This window comes from Eptatretus burgeri, chromosome 10 (genome assembly GCF_056783735.1).
Source record: "Eptatretus burgeri isolate ZD-2024b chromosome 10, Ebu_testis_v1, whole genome shotgun sequence".
NCBI lineage: Eukaryota > Metazoa > Chordata > Myxini > Myxiniformes > Myxinidae > Eptatretus > Eptatretus burgeri.
In genome coordinates this window covers 82966956-82986587 of record NC_140970.1, presented here as the reverse complement: position 1 = coordinate 82986587, position 19632 = coordinate 82966956, and the positions used below count along the sequence as shown (strand labels likewise).

General features: G+C 40.8%; 1 protein-coding gene across 2 annotated transcripts; it reads right to left on the bottom strand.

Moving 5' to 3' along the window:
* Nucleotides 1–6795: 6795 nt before the first annotated feature.
* On the bottom strand, nt 6796–18835 carry TNNC1 (troponin C1, slow skeletal and cardiac type). Of its 2 annotated transcripts, none has more exons than XM_085899135.1 (6): nt 18776–18835; nt 12749–12779; nt 12110–12256; nt 11714–11828; nt 8698–8834; nt 6796–6925 (listed from the first exon to the last, which is right to left on the bottom strand). In XM_085899135.1, exons 1-6 carry the CDS (start codon nt 18818–18820, stop codon nt 6894–6896), a joined length of 507 nt encoding a protein of 168 aa, XP_085755261.1. In that variant the 5' UTR covers nt 18821–18835; the 3' UTR covers nt 6796–6893. The 2 variants fall into 2 exon arrangements, with proteins under 2 accessions (XP_085755261.1, XP_085755263.1); XM_085899137.1 differs by lacking the exon at nt 18776–18835 and adding an exon at nt 18456–18582.
* Nucleotides 18836–19632: the final 797 nt, after the last annotated feature.

The window sequence follows — 19632 nt, the reverse complement described above, 5'->3', positions numbered from 1 at the left end:
GACGTTAACCTGGGCATCCCGCGTGCCGGTATCAGTTGGTGGATGATGAAGACCCTGCGGTGTCCTTCGAGAGAAACCTGTAGAGTAGGCGAGCTATTTCCAGCACCCTGGCCAAATTCCAAATTCCTGCCCTAACTTGAAAAGAGCACAGCCAGTTGAAATTTCTGCCCTAACCACTTCTGGGAAGGCAATGGAAAACCACCCAGTTTCACCTTTGCCAAGAAACTGCTTCTGCAGCACTGGCCCTGCCTTTGGGCAGAACACCAGAATATGAATATTTTCGCCATGAGCATGTTTCGAATTTCAACACCTGATACATAAGTACACAACACATGCACAAAAGGGAGAAAGAAAAATGGAACCACATTGTGTTTATTTCACATCAGCATGATGGATTGAAGTGATGACAAAGGCAAAATAAATGAGGACAAAGAAATGATAAAATGATGACCTCTCGTTGTAAATACAGACATGAGCATTTGGATTTTCTGTCTCGTGGTTTGTGCAGACTCCAGACAAGCATGTGTTGAGAATGAGTCTGTTGCAGGACACAGCTTGAACAAACCCAGGCTCTCCAGCAGCAATCCATTCACCAAGAGTGCCAAATCTAGCACCACTTAGTTCCTCCCTGACTCAGCACAACATTCAACCATCTGTCCATCCACTCTGAATGATCCGTCTGAAATTTGCCTCTACCATCTTTCTTATGCTTTCCCAGAATTCTCACTTGCTTCTGCTCCTCCACTTATACCTGTACTCGAGAGCTTCCCTGATGCTATGGCAGGTCCAAAGCTTTGAGGATCACAAACATCTTGATACTCCAGGACTCCCTAATTTGCTTCTACCTGGAGCCCAGTTTATTTGTTGTGGGTGTCCTCATTGCTGCTTTGCTTGCCAAGCTTTCTGCACATGGCAAAAAAGGCCATCTTTATTTTCTTGTATTTTTGACTTCCTCCACTCAGGCAGTTGATGCATTGCTATCAATGGAACCATCTCCTCGTCTCTCCCAGTGGAGACTGGAGTTCCCCAAGGCAGTGCCTGGAGGAGACAAAGCACGGAGAGGGCAAAGAGTGCAGTGGTTCGTGCTCCGTCACCGTGAGTGAGTCATGAAACAACACCCGATTTCTCAGCCGTTTGCCGTATTAACGTATTTTCTAAATTACCGAGCCAAATTTTTTTCCACCCATCACACGCAGTTGTTTATAAACACTAATTTTTGTGAACATATCCCTGAAATGTCTATATAAATGCAACGTTGTTTTTTGGTGAAAGCTACTCAAGGTTTCTGGGTTGTATGCAGGACGTACTGGAATCGGTAATCACACTGACTCCAACCTGCCATTCCCGAAAAATTACCGATGTGTGTGTGTGTGTGTGTGTGTGTGTGTGTGTGTGTGTGTGTGTGTGTGTGTGTGTGTGTGTGTGTGTGTGTGTGTGTGTGTGTGTGTGTGTGTGTGTGTGTGTCTTTTCATGAAGCATAACAAATTTCTGCTGATCTTTTTGCTGATCTCTCTGTCTCTCTCTCTCTCCCTCTCCCTCTCCCTCTCCCTCTCCCTCTCCCTCTCCCTCTCTCTCTCTCTCTTTCTCTTTCTCTCTCCCTTTCTCTTCCTCTCTCTCTCCCTTTCTCTTCCTCTCTCTCTCCCTTTCTCTTCCTCTCTCTCTCCCTTTCTCTTCCTCTCTCTCTCTCGTTCTCTTTCTCTCTCCCTTTCTCTTCCTCTCTCTCTCCCTTTCTCTTCCTCTCTCTCTCCCTTTCTCTTCCTCTCTCTCTCCCTCTCCCTTTCTCTTCCTCTCTCTCTCCCTCTCCCTTTCTCTTCCTCTCTCTCTCTCTCCCTTTCTCTTCCTCTCTCTCTCCCTCTCCCTTTCTCTTCCTCTCTCTCTCCCTCTCCCTTTCTCTTCCTCTCTCTCTCCCTCTCCCTTTCTCTTCCTCTCTCTCTCCCTCTCCCTTTCTCTTCCTCTCTCTCTCCCTCTCCCTTTCTCTTCCTCTCTCTCTCCCTCTCCCTTTCTCTTCCTGTCTCTCTCCCTCTCCCTTTCTCTTCCTCTCTCTCTCCCTCTCCCTTTCTCTTCCTCTCTCTCTCCCTCTCCCTTTCTCTTCCTCTCTCTCTCCCTCTCCCTTTCTCTTCCTCTCTCTCTCCCTCTCCCTTTCTCTTCCTCTCTCTTTTTCTCTCTCTTCCTCTCCCCCCCCTGGTCTCTCTATCCCCTCCCATCTTATCCCCAACCCTCTCTAGTCCCCCTGGTCTTCTACCCCCCCACCCCATATATATATATATATATATATATATATATATATATATATATATATATATGTATCCGTGTTCCATCCTTTTAAGCACATGTTCTAACTCTGAACAAATTACGTCATCGAGTCCACTGAGTATAACAATAACATTTATTTTTGACCTCTTTGAAGTTTATGATTGAGTGTTATTTTTCGGTCACAATGCTAAATGTAGGTTTTCTGTAGTTTAATGATTAACACTACAACCTTTGTTCAAAGACTTTCAGTTTAGGCTATTGTTCATTATAAACGGTGGCATGGCTTGTTCAACTTTGTGGTAATTGTCATACTCTGTTACAGAACGTCGATGCCGCTGAAGCAGCTTCCTGAGCAAAGCTTATACTGGGTGGTTTGCCATTGCCTTACCAGCAGTGGTTTGGGTAGGAATTTGTAATTTGGCCACAGTGCCACCAATATCTCACCCAGTCTTCGCACAGGTCACCATGGGGATCTTTAACGTCCATCAACTAATATCGGTGGACAGGACGCCGAGTTTAACGTCCATCTCAAGGATGGCACACACATATGAGTCATCCAGTCTGTGATACACCAGGATGACAGTTTATAGTTGGGTCAGGATTTAAACCCAGTCCAAACAGCTTCGAGGCCATCCTGTCACGCAAAGTCGTGTCTTAGCTCACTGTTGATAACCAAACTACGATTCCATGTTGTATTTATATGTTTAGATGTATCTTGTTTGCTATCGTGTAGTTATTCTGGTCGAATTTTGAGCTTTGCCTGCGTGTGAAGCTTTTCAAAAGAAGCACCGGAAGTGGCCACCAGAAACGGAAGACAGCCGAATGCACAAACGCACATGACACCACACTTCGCATTTTATTATAGATCACATTATTCAAGCATCCCTAATCATATTATTCAAGTGGGGTGGAGTCAGGGCAGGTGAACACTGATCCAAGTATAATATGTGATCTTTTCGAAGCCTAAAAAGGGCATAACTGTGAAAAATTGATGAAATTCCCTGAAACTCGAAACTCTTCTGTATCTTATCGTAATATAGCCATGTACCAATTTTCAGTTGAATAAATAGGAAAAAAAAGTCTGAAAACCCACAGTTGGGACGGGTGGTCAGGGAAGAATTCTATAGTCTCCTCCGGTGAAACCGGTATGGGACAAATAAACCGCGACTCGTGCATATCATCTCCCAAACTTGGTGGTGTAATGGTTGAAGGGTCTGGGAGATTGGTGGTTCAAACTCTGTCCAAGTCATACCAAAGACTATTTAAGAATGTTATGTGCTGCTTCCTTGCTTGACGTTCAGCATTTAAAAGGACAGATCACGGACAAACAGCACAGAGAAGGCAATGACAAACCACTCGGTGTGATCCTTGCCAAGAAACTGCTTTGGCAGCAACAACACTCTGTAATTAGTATGGTAAATCAAAAAAAGTGCATAGTATACTTTTTATCAGTAATACAGAGTATGCCGCACAAATGCTCTTAAATGACTTGTCTGGGTCAAAACTGATGACCTGGTGAGCTACTCTTCCATGAGATGTCACCTAATTGTATTATTTAACAGAAATGAGGACAAATATGGGTTTTAGGAATGAAAGGCAAGTGCAATGATTATTCCATACGAGACATTTTGTTCAGATAGGTGAAAAGAACAATTTGTGATTGCAAAAGTGACCTATCATGAAAAGTTTCCAGATAGCATCAAAAATGTACTTTTTATCTTTATCCCTGTGATATGCAAAGCTGTGACTTTTTCTTTTTAACGTCCATCAACTTCACACGTCTGTGTTGTTGGGTTATCATGGCATACAGATTGATAAAAAATAAAAAAATAAACAGACATACAGAGATTCATGAAAGGTCAGACTGACTAGTGAGCTTTCCATGAGCAAGTGTTTTATGAGTTTACAGTGGAGTCCCATTAAGATGAAGTCACGGTAAGATGAATTAGGTGGGCTGAACAACACTATTAGTTGCCATCTTCTTTGAAAGGAATTTGGGAAGACAACATCAATCGGTTGTACGCCATTTAGGAATTAATCGGTAGTCGTAAGATGAATAGCATTAAATCTCTGTGTCTATTCAACAATATAATCCATCTGAATAAAATTCCTCTTTGTTCGGAAGGCTGTGGTTGTCTGCTGAATTTTTGGCCAGGCTCTCTCTGGAATGTATCTGTGTATCTGGAATGTACAGTGACTCCTGTGAAAGCTCGTGAGTTGGTCCAAAGCATAGCTCGTGAAATTCTAGGAAGGCCTGCCGAACTTTAGAAAAGGCTAGTTGCATGAGGGATACAGAACTGCAAAAGGATAGTGTAAATGTGTGTGACTTAGCAGATATGAGCAGATGGAGGGTGTTCTGCTCTGCAGGTTTTATTGCTCTGAGAAAGTGAATGTTCACATTCCTGGTCTGATGAGCTATGACAGCACTTCCCAGATCAATAAGAGCCTTCCAGTTTCTTCAATCACTCTCAAAAGTGAACCGTTCAGAGCAAATGTTGTCTGGGTCAATGAAATTAAAGAAGCTTCCAGCTTCCATTAAGCATCATTGCAAGGAGAAAGTCACCATTAAACTTATCTGAGGTGCAACAGTTTGAGGAAGACTTGAAAGTTGCTAGTCTATCCTGTCAATTAGACTACTTCAAGTGCCACCACTTCTCGAGTATCGACAACAAATGAAATGATTGCAAAGATGATCTTTGATTTCATAACGGTTTACCTGATTTCACATTGTCTAAGGCTTGTGAAAGAGCTTTGTACATCTATAAATTGAGACATTACACCTGGTGTGCTTTATTTATTTATTTATTTTCCGGGAGGAGCTGCACCAAAATCATGCACAAACATTTAGACAAATACACGATACAACAGAGGACAGTTCAGGTAAACACAGCCGATGACTTTGCGATAAGTGATGCGACTCCTTTGGTTACTCCGTCAAGGTACATCCGGGTACCAGCGGCCCAATCTTCGTGATGTCCCTTTTCTCTCTACAATCAGTGGAGCAATTAATGAGAAGTTTCCCCTTCCATATGGAATGACAACCCATGGAGTTTATCCATTCTCTATCCTCCAAATGTCGAGCATTAAGTGAGGAAACAGCACATACCATTTTAAGTCTTTGATATGATTTGTCCAGGGCCAAAATGGAATTGGCAACCTCCCAGACTCAGAGCAGACACTCTAATCATTATGTCACCGCATCTCGTATCTAAATCTCATGGAGGATTGAGGATCATCACTGAGCCCCTGATTTGGACTGCGCCATGCAGAAAATGATGTTTATCGATAAAGTGTGTGCAGGACCAGAACATTAGCAGGTATCGATGTACATTTTCATGAACTACAACATCATTTGTTCACATTGAATAAATCAACACAGTATTCGGGTTTTGAACCTGGTCGCCCAGCTTCATGAGCTATGTGTCTTCGATCAGTATGCCCAAAAGGTGAAGTTTTAATAAGATAATAGTGGGGTTAAAACATAACCTATTGGTCAATAAACGGTGTTCAAGCAATAGTTTATCCAGAATATTTCAATTTGAACATTTGTAAAGAGTGGCCACATTCTAACCCTAATGTACGAGGGTACCCACATCAGCGGCAAATTCGTGCCTCAGTGATGATTCAACCAGTGGAAAAATTAATAATTGAATCGCAAACCAATATGCATTTACTACTGACAACAATGGAGATTACACATATATTACATGTAGGACAAGACGCTGGTTTACTTTTACATGCATTACCAAGCTGTTAGTTTGTGGGATTTGTCCCGATGATTACAGCATCATGAGCTATGAGGAAGTGCTGAGATGGGAACCCCAAAAGAGCACCCCTTTATTGAATGGAATTCACGTACCGAAGCCAGCTTACAACACACTTCCTTTTGTTCAAATTTCATTAAGGAACACCTCCAGCAGATCTTATTTAATGGAAAAATAGTTTTTTTTTATCAAAACCACAACCAAATATCTCATTGGCAACTGTATTACCAACTAGAACGGCACTCGGTAGAGCGCATACCTCCGCCAGGCTGAACAGTTTACGTTTTGTATCACACGGATAGGCCGGATCTGCATCCGTACCTTAATCAAAAACCTCATGGGCTTGTGATTCTCACCTACCCAACTCATCCATTAAGTTTTGTCCGAATCCGTCTACATTTTAAAATACTGTGCTAAAATATAGCTTTTGGCCCTATCCCTCAATATATCTGAACTGGTGAAGAATCACTTAAAAAATTCGAGTATCCGGATCTGGATCTTCCACTAAAATCGAATCAATTCGTTCTCATCACACACCCAACCTGTCCGCTAAATTTCGTCTGAATCCATCCATAACGTTTTGAGATATCCTTCTAACAGATAGACAGACAGACAGACAGACAAACAGACCAGGGTGAAAGCATAACCGTCCACCTTCGGTGGCGGAGGTAACTAAGCTGTTTTGTTAATCCAATGTGTATTTTGTTTATCTTTGTTTACAATAACTTTATCAAGCAAATTTCATTGTGAGAAGGGGGAAGAAAAAAAAGAAGTCAGATTAGAGTTAAAAATAACAAGAGTTTTATTGAAGTAAAAGCATCCACTCATCAACGTATTCACAAGCTTGTCCTTTCGTGCCTCCGGTGTCTCGTGCCACTAATCGACACCTTTCATAAACTCCATGAATTCTGCCAAAAAAAAAAATTAAAAGGAAGGAAAGAATGACGTACACTCAATTGGCTGTTCATTACAATGTACAAGATCTCCCCTGATTTCGACTACTCCATAAACTCAAATCAATTGTCATTCTAAACTTCAGGGAATTTTGGGTTATCTTCACAAATGCATTTGTAGGAATACAGGAAAGCATAACCAACTGAGTTTTGTCAAAAAAGCAAAGGCCTGGAAAGTCCAGTGTTTCTGCCAGTACCATCGCCAGGCTATACTCAGGCCAAGTGTGCAAAGATGTTAAACACCATCCCAAAGCATTCAATTGTGCGATGTGCTTTATGAATCAAAACACTGATTCAGTTTTGTGGCATTTAGCATGCCCAGGCCTGTCTGTCCCACGTTTCTACACTGCTCTTAGAAATTAGTGACATTTGCGAGTTGGAAAAAAATCAACGGAGGACATTGTCTCATCAGTTGTAAACCGACAGATGGAAACATAACTGGATAATAAGAGATGTTAACCGTTTTACGGAACGATTCACTTTGAGGTTGATTGCTGCTTCGTTGAAGTATCAAAGATCAACTCCCTTCTTTTCACTTCTTGGACCCTCACAGGTCTAAATGACACTCTCGGTAGCTTGTGCTATTGATGCTAATTTGGTGAGAGCACAATGCCTTCCAATTGTCCAAGCAATATCGTTTCTGAACATTGTCGAGTTGACTTTTAGGGCAGGAATACGCTGTCCGACGTCGCTTCTGAAGGCCCGTTACCTGAGTCGCTCCAAAAACAGTAATCACGCGGATACCTGGTGGATGGTCTACCACGGTGACAGAAAAAAAAACCCATGGCAATTAAGCTTGTCTGTACAGCTTGGCCATGTTTAGAAATCCTTGCTAAGCTATGTATATTGGCTGCGTGACGAGGAATCGCTGAATGAATCTCACTGCATGAATAATTATTATTTTAGTCTTCCTCCAATCTTAAATAGTCTTTAATAACTTAGTCCAATGGTCGATAATTTTTCTCAATGGTTGGATGCATTCATTGAATGCTTCATTTATCACCATCCATTCCATGCTCTTTTGATGTGATTTTCAACCACAATTTCCGTTTCTTGAGGTTTTTTTTAGCTTTTTTTTTTTTGCCATGTCAACCCGACTGTGTCGACTCAGGAGGTGTTGATGAGCTGCCACTCGGAAGAATGGGAGGAAAGATATTGACCGGTGAGACATCGAGAGAGTATGCCTCAGCCTGAAAAAAACAAAAAACAAGATAATTTCTCCAGAGTGCAGGGGAAGGGTGTGATAACACATCTGGGTTTTTCAGAGTTGGACCAGCCTTTGATGTTCTCTGGATGTGTTGAAAAGAATAGAGATGCTGTCTGGTTGAAAGACTGTTCTACTTATGGTAATGCTGAGAAATGTAGACATATAAAGGAGGCCATTTGGCCCATTATGCTTACACCTTATACAGCCCATTAACTTCATCCAACAATGAGCGAGGGGAGAGCTCACAATGACCTACTCTTTTCAAAAAATACCAGAGAATATTGAATGTCCACAACCTAAGTGTAGACGAAACGATGGATTTACATCACCAACTCTAAGATATAGACCATGCATTGTATCATGTCGGCATTACACCAGTATGACAGCTTAATTCAGTTGTTTTGGCTAAATTAGGCCGTCGAGAAACTTGGGGGGATAAAGGGAAGGCAGGGCTATTAGTGGGGATTATAGAGATGGATAAACACAATAATTAATAGAAACAGAAAGAAGCACTCTGTACCATCATAATCTATGCGTCCATCGTTATTCTTGTCCCCATCACAGAAGAGTTCTTCGACCTCTTGTTCTGTGACACTCTCACCTGTTGCCTCCAGCATCTGCTTCAGCTCTTCAATGTCTATGTAACCGTCGTAGTTGCTGTGGACAGAATATCTTTCAACTTCAAATGCAAGAGAAAGCAAAGACAATCTTCCAAAAGAAAAGGTCACTTGGATCATCATACTCATGCCACACCCTAATTTTTCCTTATGCGCTCGTTTGTATAATGTTAGTAAACATAAACCAGGGATATTGGATGGCATATGAAAGAATACAGTTTAATCCGTTCTGATTTAAACTGCTCTTACCTTCTGACTGCAGTTTAAACTGTGCATTGTTTTTGAATCGATCAACATGTTTTGCCCCGAAAAGATTGGTTATGCACTTTACACGTGGATTATGTTCTATAAAATATCTCTGTCTGAATTTTATTATGGCCTTGTAAATTGTAACACTTCCTCCTCAACTCCAGAGAGAGTTGCAAACTTAAAGATAACTTAACGTGAGGTTTCAAAATCTCAGAATTGCTACATTTGATCATTATCAACTTTTTCATTTTACATCCTTGTATGAAAAAGAAAACATCAGCAGGCATCTGTGCCTTTTGTTTGCTCTCTTATGATTGACTTATGATTGATTTGCCTCTTATGATTGGGAAGTATCACGTGCTTTTCATCGCCAATCATAGATCTACAAAGTCAAAAGTATTGTTGCCTCGAAAATTCCTTTGACATTCACGGTGCTACAAGGATATAAAATGAAAAAAATTAAATAAAAAAAAATCGATTTGATGAATTGTGTTGAACAATTTTTGGATAAAACTAAACATTGCTGATGTAACGAAGATAATATCTCCGAAATTGTATTTTATGGCTCGTTATGCTTCAGCATTTTATGCGACGGTTTAACAGCAAAACTCTAAGGTTCATTCTATTTTGAAATTATTTTTTTATCTCTAATTCCCAAACTCCTTGCAGGGGTAGCAGGGCACCCAAAACAAATCTTTAACATTTCTGTGGCTGAGAACCAACCCTGGACAGGTCGCCGCTCTTGCCTCGTTTCCATGCAACTGCCCTCCAACCCGGTTTAAAAAAAAAACCCGACTTTGAGCTGATCCGACTTCTCCAGCAAACCACTTTTACAGTCGAGCCAAATTGAGTGAATAGCTCCTGTCTCTTTGTAACACGAGTTGATGGATGTGGGCTATTTTTACCCACGTCCATCAATTAATACGGCATCATAAATAGAGCAAAACTGAGAAGATAGACGCCCAGGTTGGAAACCCAGCTGTCCTTGATACTTTGTTTCCATGTTACTTTATCCAACCCACAATGGCTGGCAATTTGAGTTGGCTGAGATTTTTTTTCAGTCCCTTACCCAAAGTTGGCTGGAGCAGGATGAGCGCTAGTTAGTTCTATTTATTCTCATTGCTCCATGCTTTGAAATTGTCATGTCGATTATTGTGCTAATACAGAGCTCAAAAATAATTGTTCGGATTGTCAGATCAAAGAAATGTTGTTCACCATTTCGGTTTCACAGCATTAATGCTTAGTAAGGACCACCAACATCAATCGAGAACTCACATTACATGAAACCATGAACTTTTCACTGAACTCAGGTCGACTGTAAACTCCAATTGTGGGAGAACCCAGATTAGCTTGAACCTGGGTTTTCAACCCGGGTTGGATGATGCATGGAAATGAGACATATTTTACAGAAGGTGACACCATATGGTGGGGATTTGGAATACAGCCCATGTTCTGGCCAACAATAGCCGATACTCTTATGAAATACTAATCTGATTATTAACATCCACCAGCTCATGCTAACAATTAGGACAAAAAATTAGGACAATTAGTGACAGTTTATAGGTAGGTCGAGGATTTTAACTTGCACTGGACAGCTCACAGGTGAATCTGCTATCTCTGCACTACCCAGCCCATCTGTCTAAGAATCATTTTAAAGAAATTATCGGTGAAATAATATCTCTTCCATATTATCAGTTGTGTAATCCATTCCTGTGATTATCCAATTATAGCTCATGTGAGAAATACTACCATTACAGTATTTTATGATATCTCTGCCGCATTAATAATTACACAGAAATAATTATGAGATTTCATGTAAAAATATTAACTTCAAACCTTTTGTAATGTTTGCTTTTGCCGATTCTTTTTGTTGATAGTTCTGATTTATATCCATTGTAGCAGCGTACTGTAATGTAACACATCATCATTTACAACTGAATAAAAATGTAAGGAGCCATTCATGATTTATAACCTTTAAAACCATTCGGTCACTTATTGTGAGCAAATCCTGGACAGCTTTGTTCTTATGAATCACGATGACGTTCATCACTTTGCTCGGTGATGGATGGGCCCTAAAGGAGGGACACTTGCCAAAGTGTAGAGTTTGTCGTGATTTGAGTTCAGCAAAGTGGGATTTGACAACTCAACAATGAGGTCTGATTCCAATTGAGATGTTGAGACGAACAAAGAAATTCTCTACCTTGTGTTTCAAAATAAGGGATGCACAAAAATGTTGGTAGTTTTAACCCCTTACCCCCTCACACACCCCAAATTTAAACTCTTTCCAAATGCATACAATTTGCTTCCCCTTCCACCTTTTTCTTCCCCACTTCCTTTACCGTTTCTCCCCTCTTTTTCTCTTCTCAGATATCATTTACTGAAACCCACCCCTCTATTTTTTTTCATAGAAAGTCATAATTGCATTGCATAGGTATTGTAGTTGTTGATAGCTCTTAATGGTCATGAGTAGTTAAAATGAATGAAGCGTTGAGAAGTGTATTCAATCACAATTATTAACATCATTAAGGGGATGCAAACAAATAGGAGCAGCAGCAAAAGTATTGTAAAAATTTGAATCAAAATGAATAGAAGGGAGGCTATCAAGGTTGAAGTCGAGTGAACACTTGGTATTCTGCATTGAACAGGCCTGAATACTGAACGCCCATGTACCTGTCAAACATACGGAAAAGCTCTGCCAGCTCCTCCTCCGGTTTTCCTTTGCTTTCCTCTCTCATGCTGCGCACCATCATGATGAGGAACTCTTCAAAGTCTATGGTGCCACTTCCTGCCAGATCAAACAGTCTGAAGCCATGCTACCAGAGAGACTTATACACTTTGTAATCAATTTGTATAATCTGCTTGCGTTACTGGTACCATAATTAAGCTCATAATTATCATCATCAGTATTGTAACTAATATTATTTTTCTCAAAACAGGTGCCATGCAATTTTCATTACAGCTAAACAATCGCCACAAAATAATTGCATTATGTTGCAGGTTCCAAAGCAGGTGCGGCCTTCAGAGAGGGGACACTTTATCTGTATGCAAGCAATTAATTATCCGTACCATCTTCATCCACTTCGTCAATCATCTCGTGCAGCTCTTCCGATGAAGGATTCTGCCCCAGCATACGCATCACCTTCCCCAGTTCTTTGGTGCTGATACAGCCATCTTCCGCATCTTCCACGAAGATGTCAAATGCTGCACGGAATTCTGCCAGCGGGTGCAATAATTACAGGGTCACGGGTCAGTGGAGGCAGTGTGTGCTCAAGGTCATTTTTGATCAAAGAGTTATTGTAAATGAGGATATCACTTGCTCATTGTAAAGTACATTGCAAATTGTTTTGTTTTGGTTTGTTTGGTATAGCTTTGAACAAAAGCTCATCAAGTGCATTCAATGTCTGCATTGTGATAGAATACTCGACTTAATGTTAATAGCGATGTTATATATTGCACAACCTTAGTAAGGGATTGTGATGACAGTTCTGTGATGAAAATGCTTCTGAAAGCATCTGTTGGGTTTTAAAAGATTATTTGAAACTCCATTTGATATAGTTATAGACAGTCTTAAGTTAGGTTTGTGGGAAATCTTTATCCCTGAAAATCTCAGTTGTCTATCCAGGAGTCTTGTGAGCTCTGCCTAGCTTCCACAATGACAGGGATGTGATTTAGCCAAGCATTTTGGGGGGGAAAACAAATACCCACCTTTCTTCTGTTCTTCACTGAGCTGCTCAACCTGAAAAGACAAAGTTAAATTACATCCGGAAAGAAGATCACTGCATCGATCAGAAACTTTGCACCTTGCTCTTAGGAATAAATCTCTGAGTTTGAGGAAATAAATCATTTTCTATGATGAAACTTGTGCGTCCAAAGGGAGTTGGCCAAATAGGTTTGTGACAAAGATGATTAGTGTCGGCGTAAAAACGAGCGTTATGCCTTTTTTAATGACAATCAGCCTGAGCATTATGCCGAACATCTTAAACCAATTGACATCCTTTTGATGGTATTTTAAAATCACATTTGTCAGTACAGTGATATGTCAGAAATTAATGGAATTTTGTTGAGTGGGATCTACAAAGCTTTTTCCTCCCATGTATTCATTGGAGCTGCTTCAAATTTAATTTCAGTTTTTCCTCCATCTCTTAAGAGATTTGAACTAACCTTGTCGAAATGCATATTATAATTGTATAGATGCTTGATAAAGCAACATATTGAAGTGTGAAAAAAACCATCATAATATTGGAACCATGTTTATTGTATTAAAAGAGAAAATAATCCATCCTTACGGACATGTTAATTCCCTCATTTTTATGTCCATAACGTATTTTAACCTGCGCTTTAATTTTTTTTTCTTTGCTAATGAGTGATAGGGCCAAAAATGATAAAAAGCACAATATCTCAAAAAAGTTGAGGATAGATTCGGAAAAAAAAGAAATGTTGACAAGTTGGGTGTGTGCCAAGGACAAATCGATTACATTTTGGTGAAGATCCGCTTCTGGATGCGGCTACGAGAATTTTTAAAGTCATTCTTCACCATTGAGAGATCTGGCCAAAAGCGATATGTAGCACGATATCTCAAAAAGTTCTGGACGGATTCGGACAAAATTTGTTGAACAGGTTGGGTGTGTGAAAAATCCCATGCCCAACGTCATTGTCACACATTCAACCTGTCCAGCAAGTTTCATTCGAATCTGCATAACTTTCTGAGATATCCTGCTCATAGACAAACAGGGGTGAAAACATAACCTCCATCCACCTTTGGTAGCAGAGGTAACAAACAACGCACACACACACACACACACACACACACACACACACACACACACACACACACACACACACACACACACACACACACTTCATGAAGATTTTCAAGCATGACATTTACTTGTGTGCTTCTCTGAAACCCATGTGTGAAACATTATTTTTCCGAACCCCGAATACTTCTCCATGACTATTTTTTAACACAATGTGTAGATTCTATACTGTGAGGTCATTGAGGTTAAACGGACAGCTGTTATATATCTGTCAACACTGAATTCCACACCGGAGCAGATAATGAGTGCTCATTTTCAGTGTATATATATGTATATATATATATATATATGTATATATATTTATATATATATATATATATATATATATATATATATATATATATATATATATATATATATATATATATATATATATATATATATATATCAGTGGTTTTGGGTTTTTCTCCCAAAACTGTGGAATTAAATAAATGCAAGTCATCTTGTCAATGTGCCAATATCAGAACATAAACTGTCCATAATTTCCTTAAATATTCATTACAATGTGAAATATAGTCACTTTGAATACTGTTTCATGTGGGAAATGGGAGATAAAAGAAAGCAGAAATGATGGGAAGATTGAAATGATGACTTAAAATACAGAATGAGTGGGAAAAAGTGAAATATAAAATCCAACATTGAATGGAGACTAAAGTATTTCATTCAATTAAGTATTTTGACTATTTAAATGAATCTTATGCCTAAAATTATGTTGAAACCTCCCATCACAAAATGTTCTCAGTCTCTCTGTCTCTCTGTCTCTCTGTCTCTCTGTCTCTCTGTCTCTCTGTCTCTCTGTCTCTCTGTCTCTCTGTCTCTCTGTCTCTCTGTCTCTCTCTCTCTCTCTCTCTCTGTCTCTCTGTCTCTCTGTCTCTCTGTCTTTCTGTCTCTCTGTCTCTATATATCTGTCTCTCTGTCTCTCTCTCTGTCTCTATGTCTCTCTGTCTTTCTATGTCTCTCTGTCTCTATATATCTGTCTCTCTGTCTCACTGTCTCTCTGTCTTTCTGTCTTTCTGTCTCTCTGTCTCTCTGTCTTTCTGTCTCTCTGTCTTTCTGTCTCTCTGTCTCTATGAATCTGTCTCTATGTCTCTATGTCTGTCTATGTCTGTCCATGTCTGTCTATGTCTCTATATGTCTCTATATGTCTCTATATGTCTCTATATGTCTCTTTCTCTCTCTCTCTTTCTCCCTCTCTCACTCTCTCTCTCTCTCTCTCTCTCTCTCTCTCTCTCTCTCTCTCTCTCTCTCTCTCTCTCTCTCTCTCTGTTTCTCTCTCTCTCTCTGTCTCTCTCTGCCTCTCTCTCTCTGTTTCTCTCTCTCTCTCTCTCTCTCTCTCTCTCTCTCTCTCTCTCTCTCTCTCTCTCTCTCTCTCTCTCTCTCTCTCTCTCTCTCTCTCTCTCTCTCTCTCTCTCTCTCTCTCTCTCTCTCTCTCTCTCTCTCTCTCTCTCTCTCTCTCTCTCTCTCTCTCTCTCTCTCTCTCTCTCTCTCTCTCTCTCTCTCTCTCTCTCTCTCTTTCAGATCTTATGGATCAACATTAGCCAAAAAAATACGACATCGAATACATAAAGCTATCCACTCATTCACTCACTCGCTGATATTAAAGATCGGTACTTTCCTGGTGATATAAAAAGCTGAAATGTTGTGTGCTGACAGACATCAAAGCCGATACACCAGGAAAAATATCAGAGAACCATTGGAAAGCATCCGCAAATGAAAATATAAATAAATGAAAATATATAAATGCAAGTGAGTGACCCGAGACAATGGGGAAGCATGGTTCGTTATTGCTGACAATGTGTAAGCATACCCCACTAGTAGTATATACAGCCGACTCCATTCTTCGCTTAATAATTTAATTTCACGTTCATTGCTTTTGTTTTCCCACGTAAAACGCTTAAAATATAAACGCACATATTCATACATACTCAATAACTTTGTCAATATAGTTGACAATCATCATCATCAGCTTGATTTCCAATCATCAATTTGGTTTCAGACCAGGTCACTCTACCCTGGATATGCTGCTACTGCTCTCCCATCAATGGATGGAGGTCCTCAATGCCAGACAGGAAATCCGAGCCGTATCCCTGGACATATCACGTGCTTTTGACACAGTCTGGCACCCTGCCCTACTCACCAAACTCTCTTCCCATGGTATTCAAGGCCATCTCCACTCATGGCTCGCAGACTTCCTCTCCTGTCGCAGTCAACGTGTGGCCCTAAATGGAGTTCTTTCATCCCCTCTTCCTGTGCAGGCTGGAGTTCCTCAAGGTAGCGTTCTGGGCCCTGTTCTTTTTCTGGTTTTCATCAATGATCTCTCGGACTCTCTGGAAAATCCTCTATTTCTCTTTGCCGATGACTCCACCCTCTGCCGTACCATCTGTCATCCCTCAGACCGGCAAGCAGCAGCTTCTTCGCTCACTGCAGATCTGGATAAAATCACAAACTGGTCCAACACGTGGAACATGTCTTTCAATCCACACAAATCTCACACTCTCACTATGTCTCTTCGAAAGGACCGTTTACAAAACCCCCCATCCACTTTCTCAACAATCCACTGGAAGAAGTCTTTTCTTTCAAGCTTCTGGGTCTCACTATCTGCCATGACCTTTCCTGGGAAAGTCACATTTCCAACCTTGCCTCAAAAGCCAGTCGCCGACTGGGAATCCTCCGTCGTGCAAAGTCCTTCCTCGGCCCTCTTGAGCTCCTGACTACTTACAAAGCTTTTGTCCGTAGCCTGATGGAGTACTGCTCTCCCCTCTGGGCTGGTGCTCCTGCCTCCCACCTTTCTCGACTTCACGCTGTCGAAACCAGGGCTTTTAAGATCATTGGCATCTCCCGCAATGAAGCTGAGTCTTTGGGCCTCTCACTCAATCACCGCAGGTTGGTCGGTGGTCTTTCTGTCTTCTACCGACTCCTCTCCAGCCTTGCCCCCCTGCTCTCTCTGCGATTTGTCCCAACCACATTTCCACAGGGCGCTCAAGGTCCGCCAACAACCCCCTTCTGGTAAAACTACCAAAATCACGAATCACTGCTCATCTTCACTCTTTCATTCCTCTTTTTCCCGCCTTTGGAATAAACTTCCTCACTCTATTCTTTCCCATTCTTCCCTCCAGGCTTTCAAAACAGCTGTTCACCACCACCTCTTATCTTCCCCCATCCAAATCCTCGATCTTTTCTACCCCCGATAATCCACCCATGCCCACTTCCTTCAATTCTCCTGTTTTCCTTCCTGAAAGTCCCTGTAATGTCCATCTTCTCCTCGCCATGTTCCCCGTCCCATCCCCATCCCTCTCCCTTCCACAGTTCACCTGTGTCTGTTCCCCAATGTTTTGTCCCTTCCACTCCCACCCCTCTTGTCTCATGCCTCCTTGCTGTGAGTTGTGTGTTAGCTCTCATACGAGCCTCGACCAAGGTATACAAAAAAAAAAAAAAAAAAAAAAAAAAAAAAAAATAGTTTATCACATTTACAACATCCTGCTTATGATCTTCCTATTTCCCAGCTGACACCAACCAACGATTTTTATTAGCCATTGGATCAACGTTGGCCAATCTGTTGGGTCAACGTCAATTTGATCATTGGCCGAACGTTGGCCTGTTGTTGGCAAACTCACACCCGACATTTGCCGAATGTCATCGGTATCCAAAAGAGCAACCTCGGTGGTGACGGGTTTCTTTCCATCGAAAAGTCATGATTGAAAAAATGTTGACAAATGTGTGTGTGACCAACCACGATGTTGCCAACCCATGCCCAACGTTAGTCCGACTTAGCTCTGTCAGCTGGTTTTTAGCCCGGTGTCCCACAGGTGTGATGCGTCATCCACTATCTGTTGGTTTGTTGTTATTGGTGAAGTTGGTCCGACGGCTTATGAGCTCATGTTCATACTCAATATGATCATTCTGGAAGAAATACCTTCTTGTAATGATCAAAATAGGTGTCTTATCAAAATAAAGATATTTGATGAGACAAGCATCAATGCTACAAGTCTGGTTATGAATCGAATCGAGACTCTAGGATATGGATTTGTAAAACAAACAAAAAATGTTGCGAAACCCAAGTGCTGAACTATTCTAAACTTATTGGAGTTACGACAGGAACCCCCGATTCCCATATCCAATTTTCTGGCAATGACAAACAATCCTTGAGATTGTGCTTGTGGGGAATGATGTAAGAGGTTGTCGAAAACTGAAAATGGAGGTAAAACAGAAAGAAGGGACATTTTCCGTCTTAATAGTTGTGAGGTTTGAGCTGACTTTGTTGTTTATTAGAACTTACTAGAAAGGCCATTTGCACATTACTTTGGTGGGAGTAGACGTTGCTAATATTAAGACTTTGGTAAATTCAGAAATGACACATCTCTGGATCCATTAATGTTTTTTTTTTCATTAGAAAAGGCTGTAAAGGTCCATGATTTTGGAATGATCAAAAAAAAAAGAATACTCAAATTGCTTCCTTAAAAGTGTAGCACTGATTAAAGTACAAGTAGTGTTGCATATTTTGTCAGTAATTAATTGTATTACTTCATTGCTCCCCAAATAATATCGAAAACGAAATCCAATCACTCAAAGAAAAATAAATCAGACGGACAACTCACAGCAGCTCGAAACACATCTTCAGACATGGTGGGAGCAGTTGAGATAACTGCAGTAGACAGTTACTACGAAACCCTCTTATAGCACATGCACCGAGCCCTCCCACCCTGCTCACCCAAATGCCAACACAGGTCGTGCACAACATGCAGGCTGAAAGTGGGCTCATTTCATTTCAAACAATCATTCGTCACTCTCTGATCAACATCGATACTCCATCAACTTATCATCTCATAAAGCCTTTCTTTCTTTTCATTAGATATCAAAATGAATTAAAGTGCAATGTGTTTAATATATGGAAGGAATTTGAAGCAACCATTACCACCTCAACTCTTTTTATTCTTCTTCTGACGTTGAAAGCAATTTGCATGAGCCTGGATGTATCAGCGAGATGAGAAAGACCATGGCGTTTCAAAAAACCTCATGCACAAGAAGAATCCATTCGGTGTCTCCTGCAGGTCAGCATTATCCTCAGCTGACCAACTGCAAATCTCAGAGACTGTGAGATGTGAAGGTTCAATCCACAGATTTAGAGGGCCTGGAAGATGTTGCATAGAGGCAAGCAGTGACAGTTTATCACAGAGATGACCTGCTGAATAGTGTGTGTGTGTGTGTGTGTGTGTGTGTGTGTGTGTGTGTGTGTGTGTGTGTGTGTGTGTGTGTGTGTGTGTGTGTGTGTGTGTGTGTGTGTGTGCACGCGTGTGTATATATGAATAAAGGAACCATCTGAACGTACATTAATAAAATATCTGACTGGGGAACACTGTATATTGACTGCTATTGGTGTTGGAGGGATGCAGTTTCCAGAGGAGGAGGAGATTGGGACCATTCTCTGTGTAGAGCATTGGTGCTGCTTAAGCAGTCTCCTTGGCTATTGGGCACAATCCTGGACGGGTCACTACCCGACAGGATACCAGCGTGCTAGCACTCATTTTGCCGACCTCAGAAGGATCACAGGCCGAGTTAACCCCACCTGGTATTAATTCAACAGCTGAGCAGGATTTGAACTTAGGATCCCAGGATCCAAAGCCCACCACCCAAACCATGAAGCCAACACCAGGCGTATGTGTATATATATATATATATATATATATATATATATATATATATATATATATATATATATATATATATATATAAATATATATATATATATATGTGTGTATATATATATATATATAT